The sequence below is a fragment of the Bombus fervidus genome, chromosome 4 (genome assembly GCF_041682495.2).
Source record: "Bombus fervidus isolate BK054 chromosome 4, iyBomFerv1, whole genome shotgun sequence".
Taxonomy (NCBI): domain Eukaryota; kingdom Metazoa; phylum Arthropoda; class Insecta; order Hymenoptera; family Apidae; genus Bombus; species Bombus fervidus.
Window position 1 is genome coordinate 3,339,387 of NC_091520.1, and position 18,598 is coordinate 3,357,984.

General features: G+C 34.8%; 1 protein-coding gene across 6 annotated transcripts in view; it reads left to right on the forward strand.

Annotated features, from left to right (window-relative positions):
- The window catches only part of LOC139986077 (probable G-protein coupled receptor CG31760), a 74,445-nt gene extending 56,532 nt beyond the window's left edge, over window positions 1-17,913 (forward strand). Inside the window, exons 6-18 of one of the 6 annotated variants that reach the window (XM_072001072.1) lie at window positions 5,020-5,154; window positions 5,781-5,931; window positions 6,217-6,361; window positions 6,420-6,552; window positions 6,804-6,957; window positions 7,044-7,153; window positions 7,938-8,152; window positions 8,336-8,474; window positions 8,555-8,660; window positions 8,779-8,922; window positions 11,008-11,190; window positions 11,298-11,681; window positions 11,827-17,913. In XM_072001072.1, coding sequence (XP_071857173.1) covers window positions 5,020-5,154; window positions 5,781-5,931; window positions 6,217-6,361; window positions 6,420-6,552; window positions 6,804-6,957; window positions 7,044-7,153; window positions 7,938-8,152; window positions 8,336-8,474; window positions 8,555-8,660; window positions 8,779-8,922; window positions 11,008-11,190; window positions 11,298-11,660 — 1,978 coding nt within the window. In that variant the 3' untranslated portion in view covers window positions 11,661-11,681; window positions 11,827-17,913. Of the gene's footprint in view, window positions 1-5,019; window positions 5,155-5,780; window positions 5,932-6,216; window positions 6,362-6,419; window positions 6,553-6,803; window positions 6,958-7,043; window positions 7,154-7,937; window positions 8,153-8,335; window positions 8,475-8,554; window positions 8,661-8,778; window positions 8,923-11,007; window positions 11,191-11,285; window positions 11,682-11,826 lie in introns of those variants that run through there. The other 5 variants (XM_072001074.1, XM_072001075.1, XM_072001076.1 and 2 more) reach the window with 5 other exon arrangements.
- The last annotated feature ends 685 nt before the right edge of the window (window positions 17,914-18,598 follow it).

An 18,598-nucleotide genomic window follows, 5' to 3' on the forward strand; every position in this document is an offset into this window, starting at 1 on the left:
TTAACCCCTTGGCATCGAATCGTATTAACACGTTCGTCGTCCACCGCTGGTACGCAGAACGTAAATAGAGCGACAAGCAGGAATTCATCGTTTATCGCCTTCGATTCATTGTTTATCCCCTTCGATTCATTGTTTATCCCCTTCGATTCATTGTTTATCGCCTTCGATTCATTATAAAAAAAAGATTATTTATTTCTGAAATGGAGAAAGCGATAAGCTATCCAGCTAGAGTATTCCGAGGGATCTCATGGCAGATATCTCGGATCTTTCATTTAGTCGAGAAGCAAACTTGTGAAACGTACATCAGTGATTTTTTCATCGTCAAAATGTTCGGTAAACAGCGTGAAAATATATTTGAAAGTGAGGAGAGTAGCGATAACGGAGTCTAACTATTTTTCGAAGTGCCCAAAACCACCCCAAATGTGTTTGGAATGTTTTAACGAATACCATACGATATAGGATAATGTAATATATTATCCAGAATATAAATTAATAAAAAGTATGGTATAATGTGTTTTTAATATTTTTATGTTGTATATCTTATATATAATATCGTATATTTAATTAATTAACTCGAACAAGAAGAGCGTCACCATCGTTTGGTGACGGGGCCCCCACGGAAGTATACCCGTCGCATAGATATGTGCGACGTGGCGACGAACGACGTGGTGTTAAATGGTAAATCGTTATATATTTGAATGAAAAACACATTTAGCTGCAAGAGGTTAAGCTTTTATCCTCTTTACATCTACGATTAGTAGTTTCGTCTAATTTGCTATTAGATATTCTCTAGATTTATAAATCTTTCATATAATGCATATATGTTGACCTTATTTTAAAACATCTTTTTTCATAGTGCAAAATCTATATCTACACATCTTTAATTAGATTGTAATCTATTTATCTCTTTCTTTTAAAGCGGTGTAAAATACTTTTTACACTATTTCTTTCTTTTTCGTGCTAATCATAATAATCGAGTTTTTGTACAATTTTTCATATATTTTGACGCTGAACTTTCTTATCGTATTATTTCCCTCGACACCTGTAGCAAGTTTTTAGGCAAATTTTTAAATCTATTTTTATGTGAACCGTAACATGTCTCTCATCAAGATCAATTAATGACCTTATTGCCTTATTACTTCCTTGTAATCTCTTAATTGTAAATAAGGCTTTCAGTTTTGTTTACACCGTTTTGTTTATAACTTCTATTTACAACATCTGTATCTCTTCGAGTGCGATTTCCTTTGCTCGCGAATGAAAGACCACAAAATTCCGATCCTTCTGTTTATTTCTAGTGATCTTTCATTTCACTAAAAATATCTTCAACTTGTTAATACAGTGTAAAAAGAATAGTACGAAGTCAACGGATAATAATATATATAAATAATAATGAAATAAATAACATATAAATAATAATTTTTCAGAAGCGATTGAATTGCGAATTTTATTATTATGCGATATTGGTCTTACGATACGAATAATGCAAATAACATGAATATAGTTGAACAAGTAACTTTAATACGTTCTATTTATACTATTCGATGTGTTACGAGATCTGTCAATTGACACTTCCGCTGCGTCCTACTTTGTTCTTTACATATTAAATAACAATTTTACTTTTTCTTTTATTTCGTTCATTGCGCGTTACAGATATCGTGTGCATTGTATTCAAGGGTCTTTATTTTGAAGGGGAACATAAACTCTAAAACAGAACTCTACGATAATCAATACGCTATCGGTATATCGTTAAAGGCTTTTTATTACATACACCCATGTACGGCGCCGTGGTATTAATAGCTTGTATCGTAAAACTAACCGTCGAATATAATAAAACAAAGCAATTGTTGCAAATAGACTTATGAAAAATGTGTAAATACACGTGCGGTTTCCTTTTTCCTGATGATCAATTACGCAGAATTTTATGTAATTTAGTTACTAATTAAACGATTATTAATGAAACAGCTTTTATCTTGAGAAAAACATTACATTACAGACTGTAAAAGTTGTTTATCGCAGGTTACACGTATAAAACTTATACAGGTACACATTCTCAGTCTCCTCTTAGGCTATGCGGGTCCACTTTCTTCTTCTTCTAATAACGAAAAATCTGTGCCTGATGCAATCGCGTCGTCAAATTCGCGTCGTCTTCGTGAACGATAAGTTGTCGCTGGTGCGCGCATAGCCGCAACGACTGTAATTTTACGCACAAGCAATGCTTCTACGTGGCATAAAGAACATCGATAATTTGGAAATTTCGCAAAGAAGTAGCCTTAAAGATATATGAAACAATCATAACGCATAACATGAATCAAATGACCTCGGTAAAATGACTTTACCTTTATTGCGTACCCGGTGAATCTCTTCGACCAATTAGAGCGACGCCTTCCGAGACGATCACTATTCTCTTAAAAGCACATTTTGGTCGAACTTGTCGTTCTTAGAGAGACTAGGAGCTGCGATGAGGATCAGGAAACGTTGTACGAACCATTCTTTACACACGTGAGACATACATATGTATAGGTATGGGACATAGTGTGCCAATCTCGTGCAACTCGTACTTTCTTGCTTGTCTTGCAAAGATCAATTACCGTGGAAATACACGTGGTAGTTGCTATTTATAGAGGACTTCCTGTAGAAGGCACTTCCAATTTACTATCGTTTACGAACTTCACATGACAAAGCTATTCGCCTGCGAAAATGCTCGACAGTAATTACGGCGAGCGTTCCGCACACGCGAGTATCGCCAATACGAAATAAAACAACGGGAATTCGAGACGCATGAACGATTAAAAAATGAAATACTTCTCGTAAAATTGTTTATACGCTTGTCTTGCAACGAGGCATTCTTTCATCAGTTTCTGCATTTCAGTTCCATGGTCACAAATTTTCCTAATCGTATGAAGGTACTAGCGAACGATGAAGTTAATCGATTAGTATATAAATGCAATAATAAACGCACACAAACGGGTATCTGTACACCATTGTACGTGTACAGATTTGTTTCCAAATTATCTCGTAGAAAAGTCACTGGACTATTCCCTGAATTATTATTATAAAGTCGTAGACGATCAACAAATCAAAATCCCAGCTTGGAAATAACACGAACGGTCACATTCAGTTGATTTTGAGAAATTGATACGTAATACGTATGCACAAATTCACGGGGAAAAATATAACGCTGTGTTTTTTTAAAAGCAGCACTTGGGTACGATATTTTATATGATAAGCATAATACTCACTCGGTGGAATTCTTTATAGATATTTTTGTATTCTCTGTAAATATTGGAACCATTATGCTGTTGAATGTGAGTATTTCTTTTACCAATTCGAAAAATTCTTTTCGCTCAAATTTTGTTAATACTTTCTATTGGAAAGATCAAGAAAAGATTTTATGTACGTACACGTTACTTTACACGAAGCTTCGGTAAAAGATTATAATAATCTTATTGATTTGGCTGCTGGACTTTCGTGTGTGCGAAACTAAAGAGAAAAGTATGCAAAAATATATTACTATAGGATTTTTTTATTTATTTGGAAATATTAGAAATTTGGGTTTCCAATGATTTCTATCCTATATGATAAGTTTATTCATCAATAAATCTATTTACAATGGATTAAACAGGAAATGATGGTTATTTAACGTGAACTAAATACAGTAATGTGCTATAACTAAGGTAACTAAATAGTTAATTCACAATTCGCAATTAATAGTTTACAACTCATAACAACTCGACTCCTCACCACTCGACTCTCAACTCACGACTACTCAACTTGACTCTCAACTCACGACTTGACTCCTCGCAACTCGACTCTTCATTCATAACTACTCCACTCGACTCTTCACTCATAACTACTCCACTCGACCCTCAACTCACGACTTGATTTCTCGCAACTCGACTCTTCACTCACAACTACTCATAACAACTCGACTGCTCACCACTCGACTCTCAACTCACGACTACTCCACTCGATTCTCAACTCACGACTTGATTCCTCGCAACTCGACTCTTCACTCATAACTACTCCACTCGACTCTTCACTCATAACTACTCCACTCGACTCTCAACTCACGACTACTCCACTCGACTCTTCACTCACGACTTGATTCCTCGCAACTCGACTCTTCACTCACAACTATTCATAACAACTCGACTGCTCACCACTCGACTCTCAACTCACGACTACTCCACTCGACTCTTAACTCACGACTTGATTCCTCGCAACTCGACTCTTCACTCACAACTACTCATAACAACTCGACTGCTCACCACTCGACTCTCAACTCACAACTACTCATAACAACTCGACTGCTCACCACTCGACTCTCAACTCACGACTACTCCACTCGACTCTCCAGGTGACGACCACACGACAAAACTGCCAGGCCCTTTTGGCCTAACGGCACTTGGGCCTTCTCGCAATATTGTTTATGGTTCACCCGATATTTCTTAGACAATTTGTCCACGATACTACATTACAATTAACACGTGTGATTAAACTGATAAGAATCGATCACCGATAGACTGGGATTAAGCAAAATGAACTTCGTGGAATGATAAATTCAACTTTTTGATGCTCTCGGTCCTATACTTTTTAACAGGACGAACAATCTTTTGAAATGGACCATTAATACCTGGTAATGTCATTCGTTAACAATTAACTTATGCCGTAAGTACAAGTCTGTTACGTCCGTGTTTTATATTCAATTTCTTAATTATTTAATAAAATTTCGAGCAATGTAATATACAAGTTCGTTTATTTATTTTACTTTCAAATTATTACAATCCAAGTACTTGCATACGCTTGGTTGTAATGAAATATTGATACATTCAGACAATGATTTCGAGATTAGGCCGCAATTTAATGTTCGTATATACCGGATGACCGTGAAGTGCCAAGACTACGGGATGAAGGAAAGAATAAAATGTATATACAATAATGGGGTCGTTGCACAAAATACGTGTGCGTAAAAAAATCGAAGTTTCTATGGCGGTTTGTGGCGTTTGCGTGTTATCCCAGGTCACCGAAATTCATGCAGTCACCGGCGATTGAATCCTACAGGGGTTGGTGGACCATCCCGTATTTCTCCTGCAAAAGTCATCGCTGGTTGATTTCGTACAGTGTTAACATACGGCCACCAGACGCTCGTCACGGGTTCGTATCCAGTCATTTATCTTAACTTTTAATCCTTCACGTTAATAATTTAGCTTTTTATCAAACTTCGTTTCATTATTCGCAATTAAATTGAATTCTGTCGTTCGATTAAAGATCGTATTAATTTCTAACGACTACGTGCGAATGTATTATTATTTTCTTAATTATCGTTATTAAAATTGACTCGTGTTTACTTCGAGTTAAACTTACGTCGCGAAATTAATTGTAATTAATTAATTAATTCTAACTGATTTCAAGTACAGTTTTAGACAATTAAAACTCGCGGTCGACATCAGTGTTACCGCTACGTAGCAGTATTAGTACGTCTGTTTCTAAAAACTTATTTTAAACCAACATAAGTCTAACGTCGTTCGTAAATAATTGCAACTTCATTGATCGTACATTTGTACAGCGACTAACAACTAACAAGAGTATGAATTATAACGTAAGGAAGATAGTATAAATATGTTGCATGTATGATTTAATGTCGTCAATATTCTATTAAAAATGCTCGATAAGAAAATTATCTTCGATCGACAGCCCTTCGGACCGACCTTTAATCCTCTTTACTCAATAAGTGGATCAGCTATGTTGATAAATATTAATGAGATTATATCTTGTTCAAGGATTCGAGAATTTTTAAGCGTAGATATCGATATCAGTGGGCTAGAAGTAAATCAATGTGATGCATCGTCGATAAATAATGAGAACGAAGTTCTAAGTAATCAAATAGCATCTTTCAAAGGCACGCACAAATGTCATACCGACACGACACAGGTAAGTCTTCCCTACATCTAATTAGCATCTCTTAGAATTCTCTGTGTCTAGCTGCCGTTACAAGGCGTTCCCCGTTTCATTTATTGTCTTTATCCGTTATCGTGGTTCATTCTCTGAATATAATAAACATTATCGTGCAGTCGGAGACGTTACAACGGAAATTTTCGAAGTACTTAATAGATCTCGCATTATCAGAATAGCATCGAAGCTTCTTTAAGCTTCTTGTGGTTTAAGTCGCTCGAGTTTAAAGGGTTCGTTGCAACTGATACCTCGTATGGTTTACAGTGTGAGTATCAGAGTCCAAATAATCGTATAAATAAAAACGGTGTCGGTGCTGGTTGGGCGAAAGGTGCATATGTATGCAAATGTCGAAAAGGTTATTACAGCACGAGCCAACATCAATCCGTTTTTGATGGAATTCTCGTCGAAGGTTGGTAGATCATTTGACTCTTGCCTACTTTGACTCAGCTAAATCATTAATTTTGTAGCTGCTTGGAAGGAACTGCAAGAGAATATAAGCGACGCATACGTAATGGTGTTCCGCTGCTTACCTTGTGCACCAGGATGTGCTAAGTGCAAGGGACCCGAACCCTGTTTAGCCACCTACAACTGGCCCTTCCGGTATGAACGTAACCGTAAACTTCTATTTGTCGTTCGACTATCTGTCTCAAACATTTTGTAATTATCAACTTAATCGATCTTATTCTCGGATACATAGGTACAATTGAAATATGAAAATGATACACATCCTCGTGTTACACTTTAATTATTCATTAAAGTGGGGAATGGTAAATTTTCAGGCCAAGTAAATGAATTTTACGATTCTTTAGGATGTTTATCAGATAATAACATGTTTGCACGTGTGCTTTCAGAATCTCTCTTCTATCGTACTCTATTTTCTGTGTGTTTGGTACCATCGTCCTAGTGGTCTATATGTATCAACACCGTAAGCTCAAAGTGTTCAAGGTCGCTTCGCCGATATTTTTGTCTATTACGCTTTTGGGTTGTGCTATTATGTATCTCGAAGTACGCATACACTTTCTCGTAAATGCATAAACGTATCTAACGCATCGTTCGTACGTAATATTTTTCATATTCTCTCGTGTATTTAGATGGCCGCAATATTTCCCGTTTTGGACATGTATTCTTGTATCGCCACAAAATGGACGAGACATCTGGGCTTTTGCATTTCGTACACTGCACTGCTGATGAAGACTTGGAGGTAAGATGTACGAACTTCGAAATTACCGCGATATTTATGCAAAATATTTTCAACCTTACCCACATAATAATACGTTTATGCGGCTATACTGTATACACATTACGAAGGATATTCGAACTAATTGTATGTTTAATCCATAATCTACGTATAATAATTCATAATAGTACAAGACTAATTAATCTAATTTCTCTCGAAGCACAGTGTCTTTATTCGCCAAAATAAAATACTTATCCATTATCAGATTTTATTAGAATTATTATTATTACTAGAATAACATTATTGTTCATCTTTTTCGCGAACTTCAAACAGAGAACGTTAAGTATTATTTTTTTTATAACAAAGCGAAGAGACTGGAATTTAAAATCCATATGTGACAATGGAGAAGTAGAAGGAGAAAAGAGTAGTAGAGACGCTAAACGATATGGAAGTAACCAGTAGAAAATGGAACGATACCGTTTCACTCCTTTTAGAAACAGAATCAATCTCCTTATCATTTTGTGAATGTTAATTTAATTCAAATTTATCTTCTGTTTGCCTTTTGTTTCTCTCCTCGAGTGTTTTACAGAGGCTAGATGCCTCGATTATACGAACACAAATGTAAAAACCGTTGTCTTTCTCAACAAGTAAATTTTTTTAATTCAACGGGCATTTTATTATAGTTGTACAGGATTATTATCTTTTTTTATTTCTATGTACATTACCCTCATTGCAAAATTTCGTAATCAGCTACTATGATTATGTGTCGTTACCGTGTATGTATAAAACGAAGTGTCCTTTTTCATAGAGTGTCTCTCACATATCGCGTGAAAAGCGCGCATAAGGTGAAGCTTACGGACAAGCAGCTGCTGCAGTGGATGGTCCCGATATTGTTAGTAATGTTAATTTATCTTGGCACGTGGACACTCAGCGCACCGCCGTATGCCGAGGTGATAGCCGACAATTATGGTCTGAAATTCTACCAATGTTCTTTCAACTGGTGGGACCATAGTTTAGCAATCGGTAATAACAACTGTTGAAGCACATTATTGATAAAACATATTTTAACGATCTTCGAGACAGCTTGCTAGTCGCTTGTTTTAGGTTTGGATGATAAATGTCTAGTATACGTTAAAAACTTCTGCTGCTGTATGAAATAGAAATATATCGCTAGACGTCACCTACTAAATGAACTTTTCCTTTCAGGAGAAATTCTGTTCCTCGCGTGGGGTATTAAAGTGTGTTACAACGTTCGCAATGCAGAGAGTCTCTTTAACGAGGCCCGTTTAATAAGCTACGCTATTTACAATATAGCAGCTGTGAATATAACCATGATCGCTATTCAGTATGACTTTCCATCTTTTTACTATTACCTGTCCGATGTTACTGTAATTTAAAATTTAAATACTACGATGTCTTTTGCAGTCTTTTCATTTTTCCTCATGCTGGCCCGGATATCAAGTATTCGTTAGGCTTTTTGCGTACACAGCTGTCTACTTCTGTCACCATATTTCTCGTATTTGCGCCCAAGGTAAATCCAATTATTCTTTCGCTGTCTCGGTAAAATAGTAGAATTCAGCTTTTATTTAAAAGGATTAAATAATCGTCGTTTAATTCGATCACAAATTTCTAATCTCATATAACTACAGGTGATCCGAGTTTTTCGAGGCCAAGGAGATCAATGGGATAGCCGTGCTAGAGCCCGCGGTGTTACGGCCAGTTTCTCTTTAAATGGGATCGGCTTAGTGCCCGAAGAAGCGACAGATTTACACCAAGAGAACGAGGAATTGAAGGTATATTGTTTTGTTTTAATAAACACACAGTGGTGTGTGCGAAGGAAAGAGCATAATTTTAAAAAATGAGTTTATGCTTAATATGAGTAATTTTGAGTATAAGAGTTGCTACAATTCGTAGTCGTATCGATTTTAAACTTTCTTTTACCGTCATTGTACCACAGATCGATAAATTGGTCACAGAATACGTTACACGTCTAATTAAACAAATATATATAATCCGATTTGAAAAATGAATGGGGGGCATCAGATCACAAATATAGAAATGTCTCTACCTAATCTACAGAGTGATCCACATAAATTGTTAATGACGTTTTTCCAGAAACCGTAGCAGATATCGGCTAATTTTTTTTTTCTTTTTTTTTTCTTTTTTCTTAATTTTAATGGTACAAGGAGACTGACTATACGAGGGACAAATAATTTTTCTGAGATGATAAGAAGGCAAGAACAGAGCCCTTATTTTTTTAAATGAAATTTACGTAGACTGTTCGTTTGGATAGCTCTTGTGAAACTAAATAACATTTACTTGAACCATCTTTCATTATTCTGCGTAATTAAAGAGTTATGACGAAGGGATATCTGAAGGGAAACTACGCGGAGGCGTCGAAGGGCGATGAAAATAGACTTATTCTGAAGGAAAATTTCATTAAGCGTTTAAAATCGTAACGCTTCGACGCCTTTAAATATTTCTTTCGTCATAATTCTTTAACTATGCGGAATAAATGATTCAAGCAAAATTCGGATGTTCTAGATGAACAGAAATCAATATGGTATTACATTAAGAAAAAGAGTTCATTTTAAAAAAATCTTAACTGTTCTTCGAGTAATTAGTTCTCTCGTACTATAATTAAAAATAAAAAAAAAAAAATTAGTAGATACCTGCTATGGTTTTCGAGAAGACGGCTTGTAGCATTTTTTCTGAACACTTTATATAATAAGACATTCCTCGAAACAAAGTAAACACCACGTGGAACATTCTGTTTAATAGCAGATAGCTTGGGAGGTAATTACACAAAAAAGATAAATATTAATGAATATTCGTCACCTTTGGGTAATCCTTCCCAATTCTTGAATATTCCGATTGTTGCTACAATTTTGCTTTTTTTTTTTTACAATTTTGCTAAACTTTTGCTACAGTTGCCTCGATATCCAGATATTTTCTGTGTAAATTCTCTACCTCTATGTGCATTCTTTTTACACTGACAATACAGCAACAAAATATCAACCAGTCGCGTGACTTTGAAAAATGATTCGCTTTTATGACAGAGAAACTTTCTGATATTTGTCTATTTATCGCCGATACTGTAAATTCAAAACGCAGCTATTACAGTCCAAAGTAACACAACTCCTGCGCTTCTTCAGATTGTATTGTAATATAATAAAAAAATATATATACCCTAATATATGGACCGTTTATTTTGAAAGTGGTGCAAGTCCATTTACAGCCCGTAAATATACATTCTTTTAGTTAAATTTTCCTAAAAGAAATTTATATTATCAAATTACATATTGACGAATTAATAGAAACATTACCAGACTTGACATAATTAATTTATATTTTTGAATTGACTAATATGCAAACCTTCAATTTTCTCGAAACAACAAAAAAAGGACTTTCAAAATAAACAGTCCATATAATATTAGGTAGTCCGAAAAACGTGTTTTTTACAACAGTGCACCTTCATACAAACGTGAAACCAAGTCTGTGAAATATCGCGGTGTTTATCTCAACAGAACAAAGTGGATCGTACGTAATTCGACAAAATAAAACGTAAGAACGAAAGAAATTTTTCGGACAACCTAATATAACATGATATAAAACTATTATTACATTATACACATACAGGGTGTCGCAAAACATATTGGGAATGTATGTACACTTTATGGTCGATTGTAGGCGTCGAAACGACGAAAGAAGTTTATATTCTTAGTTAAAAAGGATTAAGTTATAGACAATACTATCTTACGCCAGTCGAATGATAGTGTCAATGAATTATCGTACCGATGAACCTTTCTCTTCGTTTCGCTCACACCATTTCGTGTTGCGTCGCGGACGACGATTATCATTGATTATGTATGCTACAGGAAGAAATACAGAAATTGGCAGCGCAGATCGAATTTATGAAAATCGTGCACATGGAGATGTACAATCGCCACATAAAACCGAAAGCAGGCGGATATTTTACTACTCATGGGCCCGGTCATAGTCATCCGTCCTCGGCGCAGAGTCCCATCGCCAAAAGTTCAACGGCCAGTTTCATATTGAAAGTATGTACCTAACTCGTCTTATTTGTGCTGGGCACGCGTGCCTCTTTGACGTATAGAGATTAGATACAGAGAACATATCGAAAAATACAGTCAAGTAAATTATTGAGCAGACGGCCGTGGAGCGAGGGGCGAGTGCGGCCGCGGCTGCCGCGGTCGAAGATTCCACTTTCCCTTCAGGAAGCTTGCATCGGGCACGCCGGATGGAAATTCTCAGAGAACGTAAAGCTGAGAGGGAGAGAGAACGGGAGAAAGAGCGTGAGAAAGAGAGAGAAAAGGAGAAGGAAAAGTATAAGGAGAAGGAAAAGGAGAGAGAGAAAGAAAGAGAGAAAGAGAAAGAGAAGGAAGAAGAAGCGAAAGAGAAAGAGGCGGAAATGGAGAAAGAGAAGAACAAAGAGAAAGAAGCAGAGAAAGAGAATGGAAAGCAAGACAGGAAACAAGAAGGAAATGTTGAAACCAGCGGACAGGTTTGACTAGTACTAAATAGCGAAGAGGTAAGATTCGTTCGTTTATTTTTATAATAGTTTTATTATCATTTAACGATACGCTGAATACGCTGTTGTAAATGATGCGCAAAATTATAATCTTTCGATGTTAACATATGCTAGATTGCTGACGTAATATTATGCTTTTTTATAGATCAATTATCAATGACCCTAAGCAAAGGAGAAGTTTTTATGTTTGTTTAAATTAAAGCGATACAAGCTATGATGCATATTCGAAAGCCAACTTATCAAATTTTTGCCCTTGCCCTAATTGCAGAAACTGTCGGTCTTCTACCTTAGGATTTCTGTAAAGTTATCGAGGCAGTTTATAAAGTTCGAAGACACGAACGTGTTAGAAGAATAATCTCCTCGCGGAGGTTGAAACTGCGTTAATACACGCACCAAGAAAAAAAAAAAAAAGAGAAACGTGTTAAGTATTCGGTGTTAATGCTATTTTCGTCTACAATGCGTTGTTTTTCAATTAAATTTAAAATATAGAGTAACAAACATTCCCTCGAAGAATTGAAAATTCCCCCTTATAAAGTAATGAACATAGATATATCCAGCGAATGAGTTATCACTACCATTTTACATTTTCTATTACGTATTACTTTAAGTCTGTTCATTACGTATTTTAAACAAGTATCCAATGAAGAGCATACGCTGAAGAATTTTTCCAAAGTTCTCGGATTAAAGAGTACATATAAAATCGACATTTAAAGACGTATTGAGAATAGCCTAAATCCCGATTTAAAAAAGCACTTAATGGCTCTGGTAAATGAATCATTATGATAACTAGACCGCGGATTTTTCTCCATTTATGGGAAATTGAAAGGTGGAAAAATGCAAGAGATGCGCATAGCATGCAAATGTGTAACGCGGATAAGCAAAGCTTGCCATCTATTATATCGTTTAACGAGGAAACCAAATTTCCTCTTTAGGTTCCATTGCTTTATTTGCCTTGAGAAAAATACGAGTTCGCATAACTGACATAGTCTGATAGTAACTATACGTATGTAGAATATAGAGTAAAAGTTAGAGTTAAGTATAAAAATGAAGAAATAATGATTATAGTCGGTATACAGTCTATGTATAGTATAATACCATTAAAAGTGAAAATGTGTTCCAATCCATCGCCTGCATCTTTTGCTTCTTTTGTTCCTTTATTATTAAAATTTTAATATCTAATTACTATCCGTAGATATGGTTATGACAAATGCGAAGCATTAAGAAGAATAGAAAGACGAAAACAGAATATGACCGAGGGAATGAAAAGCGAAAGAAAAAGGGGAAACTTAAATGGTACCCTTTAACGGACATAAGACGTTCATGGTTTGTATAAATCAAAGAACTGTGTAATCAATAAATAGTGAATACTAAACCCGTATAACGTGTATAACGTGTCATTTGCTTGTGGTGGCAATGTCTCCTTGTTAGCTTTATTGTAAATTACGTACGTTACCACCAAATGACACCTCGTTGTACGTAAAACAAAAAGCATACTATGTATAATGGTGATGAGAAGTATTGTTAACGATATAGTTATACAAGATTTTTATTAATTTCGTTACTAACCGATGAACGTAACGAAATTCTGATTATTCAAATAACTATGATCGCGACTGTAGTAATATTACTCCTAGGTAAATATTATCCTGAGATACCTGTGAAGTAGAAGAGCGAAAACTGTGTTTCTTGTTACCAAAACGATCACCTTTGTGATTCATATTAACAAAATCGTAAGTTGTGTAGATCTACCCGATTAGCTCACGAACAGTTTAACAATCGGTTATTTTACACCGTAACGTTACATTTACGTCTAACGTTAGTTATCTTGTTTTAGAATAATATATGGTTTCTTAAAAAGGCAGTTAGGAGAATGAACAGAAAGGAAAGGGTCGTTCAATATAATTGTAATGTTTAATGTGACAGAATGTATCGATATGTGTTACTTCCGTAGCTAGAACAACAAACGGCAGCAGATATAGAAACTTTGTAATAACCATTCGACAATTATTTTTTCGTTTACGTCTACAAAGCGGTCGTGTATGTGTTCCTCTGTGAAAATAAAGAGAAATAAGTGGGAACGCTTTTAAAAGATTCGATTTCTTACAAAAAGGAGAAGTAATCTCTCTCTCTCTCTTAAGTTACAAATATCACATACATATACGTAACTCTAATCGTAGTTTTAATTTTCCACACTGTTACCTGTTTATGTGAGAGACGCACACGGGTTTATGTCAACAAATGCAATCATATCATAATTCATACCGGGGAAAAAGAATTGAAATTATCAATTGTTCGCTTTAACCAATAGCGTTATCTAAACATTCACTCGATATAAATTTCTAAAGCATAACAGCTATTGCAAGTTATAGTAATATACAGATAAGAAAATAAAAAGAAGCGTAAATAGTGTTTACATACGTACATACATACATACATACATACATACATACATACATATATACATAGTTCGGTAAAACTCAAGAACAGGTATATTGACACGTTTACTTCTTTATAACTACACGCGAGTAAGATAATTGTACGTCAAACGTTTACTTTTCGTGTCACGAATTAAAATTAAGAGAATTTTCATAACGTACCAAAGTTACGAAATCTTCGAAATAAATTTGAAAGTATGAATTGCACACGATGAATCGACGAATTGCAAATGTCCAGGTGTAAAATTTACGTTGTTTAAAAGGAAGCAATATTACCAGCCGAAAGAATAATTATTCGAACGCAAATTAGCAGAGTCTGCAAATGATATTATCAGCGTATTTGTCGATATATCGGCGATATTCACACACTCGTGAGCGTGTACGTTTATGTGCGTATACATGAGTATGTGTATGCATGCGTTCGTGTGTTCATGTTGAGAGCGTGAAAATTGTCTCGAGCGTACAAATGCACATTCCAGGTTAACGAAACTCTTCACTTTTATAAGAACGATACGTTCCAACTAAATTGAGAATTACGATAATCACGATTATTCGCATCGATTACGATTTTCTAATTCCACTTTTGTTTCATTCTAGTTACGATATCACATACTATTCGTACACTGTAAAAGGACCGTGCGAATAATAATCGACTCGCCTCATAAAGATATCCTATTAGACATAAATCGCGAGAAATGCAAGAGGCGTATGATAGTTGAAAGTAAATACAGAATAAAAACATCGTTGTATCGCACAAAGTATCGATAAGTATCGAGCACATAAAGCATTTTATTATATGATTGGGGTGTAAAATTCACTTGAAGATATGTCAAAAGATATATGCATTTTATACGACAATAAGATTTAAAATTTAAGGCATGTTCTTGTTACTAGTAACACCCAAGCAGCTCGCAATTTCTAATTACTCGAACGATTTCTGTTTCGTACATATGATTTCAATTCTGATCATTCGAGAATCCGAATACTACTAAAGTACGCATTTCATAGCTGTCCCTGTACGTGGCAATCTCGTACTTTGAACAGTGCACCTGCTGTTACAAACGAATATAATCGAAATGCGATTTAATTTACGATATATAGATTTTACGTATTTCAATTATTTTAACGATTTAATTAATTGACGAACGATTAATTGATTTAACGAATTCCATTGCATGCTATTTATTATGAAAAGGCGAACAGATCGTATAAAATATGCAATGTTGATACTATTATTAGTAGTATTCAACGGAACTGCCACGTACAGGAATTGAAACGTCAAATTGTACGTCAGCAGCACATTAACGTGTTGCAACGTTATTCGCAAGAGCCTGCCCAGCTTATGATCATATGTATAAATAAAACAAGTAATGGAAAGAATGGTTGTATTGTAAGTCAACTTAAACAATGATTGATTTCTTTGGAAAATTTCAGTTCTCGCGATAGGCATTATTGCGTTATATAGTTGATAACCGATAAATATCACTGTTTATGTCTAAGATATTTATCGTACGCGTAACCATTAATGAACTTGTATGTTTGCTCGCCTGTCCGAATGACACGCATAAAACAGTACTTGTAACCAAGACGTTTCTATCGCAGCCTTAACGTGTGTAATATACACAGAGCGGGCAAATTGGTTTTCTATTTTCCTTTGGCGAATTCTAATTTACGTGAAATCCAAACTTCATAAAGTGCATATAATTCTAAAAAAAGAGAGTGTTATTTATTATTTCGGAGATTACCATGTTCCGCATATCTACGTAAATATCTCGTCATTTTGACAAATTCTATTCGACCGTATTACATGAGATTTTACATTCAATTTCGTGTTTTATCAATTTTCTAAGCCGTTCGTTTTCGACAAATATTCGCATCTTTGAAAAATATCCTCTTTCATATATTATTGAAGTTTGCCGATTTTTTAATCATTGGACATTCCGTGTGTTAAGACTTAATATATAATACACTAATTTGTCGAAGGAAAATAGCTTTGAGGATAACAACGCCGGTGCAAGGCAACTTTACCAATCGACCGATTTCGATGATAAAGATGCGCGAAGTTGCAAAGAATGGAAAGCAGGAGAAGCTAATAGTAGGGATCGTCCAGATCGAATTTGTCTCGAGAAACAGAAATAGCCTGTCACATACGTTTGTGTGTACAAGTGAAACGGACGTAGTCTAATAGTAAAACGGTGTTAACTGAAAATAGCTGGTAACTTGTTATCGCTTAAGAGATTTAGGATAATTTTAAAGATAAAGGATCGAACTGGTTGAGTCGATGAAAAGATACGAGCAAGAAACAAATAATCGTTCCGAAATTTTCATTTATTCAATTATATTAGCGAAAGAGTACTCATCGAATCATTAAAACATGGAACGTTTCAGTAACAATAGAAACAACATATTTCGAAAGTACGAGCTTTATGAATTTTCCTCAACACGAAATAAGTGTTATTATTTATTTTAATAATATTTTAATAATATAATTTTGTTCGGGACTGTGTCATCGAAAGATGTCAAAATTATGTATACACTATTGCGGATAACTTTCGTCGATTCCACCTTGGAGAATGTAGTATGGATGTAAAATAGATGACATTCAGAGGATAATAATAAGGAAAAAATGATCGCGATAATAAAATTTAGCTAAGCGTCATGTGACGTAAGTAATGTTTGCAGAAAATTTATAATCGTCTTCTCTTTTTTTTTTTTTTTTTTATTAAAGAGGAGCGTTTTCCGGAAACGTCGCGCGTTTCCTCGTCGACGCAGTTACACGAGTGCAATCAATAGAAATAAGAAATAGGGTGAAAGAAAGAAAGACAAAGAGTATTATGCTTTCGATGTCGTCGTTGTAACTTAATGTAAGGCTAGTTAAAGAAAGAAAGAAAACCACTTTAAAGTAAATCGATGTTAGAAAAATGCTAATTCGTTAAGATTGTGTTCGCCGATTGAACATTATAGCTGCAATATCTCTCGAGGCCGATCTCGAACTTAGACGATTCATCGTCATAACACTGTTTTTCTCTTTTTTGTTTGTTGCATCGGATATAAAGACATTAATATGCAGTTTGACACTATGTAACCATCGTAAATCGTGGCAGAGAGAAGGTATATGATTATGCTAAACGGAAAGATATATCCGTAATTTTCCCACCCGATCCTTGAAAAAGTCTGTGTATAAACGAGAAAATGTATTTGTAAAAATATATTGTATGTCCGGGAATATAATGATACTTGCGAGTAACAAGAGGAATAATGCTCTTTTGATGCCAGTTTCTACCTAATTTCCAACCACGTCAAATATCCCACGTTCTTTTTTCCATATAATAGTATCAGAATATTCCACGAGTAATAATGGAAGGAAAATATCCCACAAATAAAGATTCATTAATTTATGATTTATCAAAAAGTTACACGCAAAAGTATAAAATAACACTGGATTAGTTTTTCTATAGAGTATTTTCGAGTATTGTCGGTTATTAAATTTTATTATTAAATAGGATTCACATGTGTAACAAATTGAATCTATCACGATAAGAATTTCCTTTAATTTCAGCGAATGCATTACGAATCTTTTATCTTAATTCTTGTTGGATACGCGTTTGCTCCACGAGTTAAAATCCGATAACGTGGTATCTGATAAAATCTTGGCATCAAAAAGTCTGGTGACTTTAACCTACTGGTTGTTGAGATTAGTTTCACTATTGTATCAACCCAGAAATTATTTTCTTGTCATTTCGTGTTTTTGTTATAGCTTTCAGTGATAAAGTATTTATGAGCCTGTGTTTATAAAACATCTTCTGTCTTATGTTTATTCATAGGGTATGCTAGTACTTTGCCCCTGTCTATTTATACATTTATAGTTCTTCGAAGAAAATTTACTCGTAGTTACGCTCGTATTACGTTTACACATCGCATAAAATATAATTATCGTATGAGAAATTAAATATGTACAGCTTGCATACGCTATAGTTTTTGGAGTGTGTCAGTGTAACAAAATGTTTGCTTTCTTATTTACAAAGTGTAGTGATACGTGAGTGCATCTAATCAAACGAATTAAGAAATATTCCTGCAAAAACGATTTCAGCGATTTCTCTAATTGTTCTTATTTACATTTAAGAACTGGCAATATTTTATTACGACCTTAAAGAATTATTTTACAAAACACATATTCTTCAATTTAAATAGTATTTATGGTAAGATATCGGAAATATTGTTATGTACAGTAAGAGAATCTCGCTGCAACGGATCACGGCAAATTCCACGTATTTTCAGTTTCAAGTTGGTCGCAACATACGTAATTACACGAACATCAACGTAATTACAAGAACACGCAACAACATATTTGATACGAAGATTTCTTACTAATTAATATAAATTACGACGTATTTCATTTAGTTAAAAAGAGATTTCTAACTTACATTTGTCCTGCCCTCTACAAATATTCGTATTTTTCATGTAGGTACACACATGTGTATG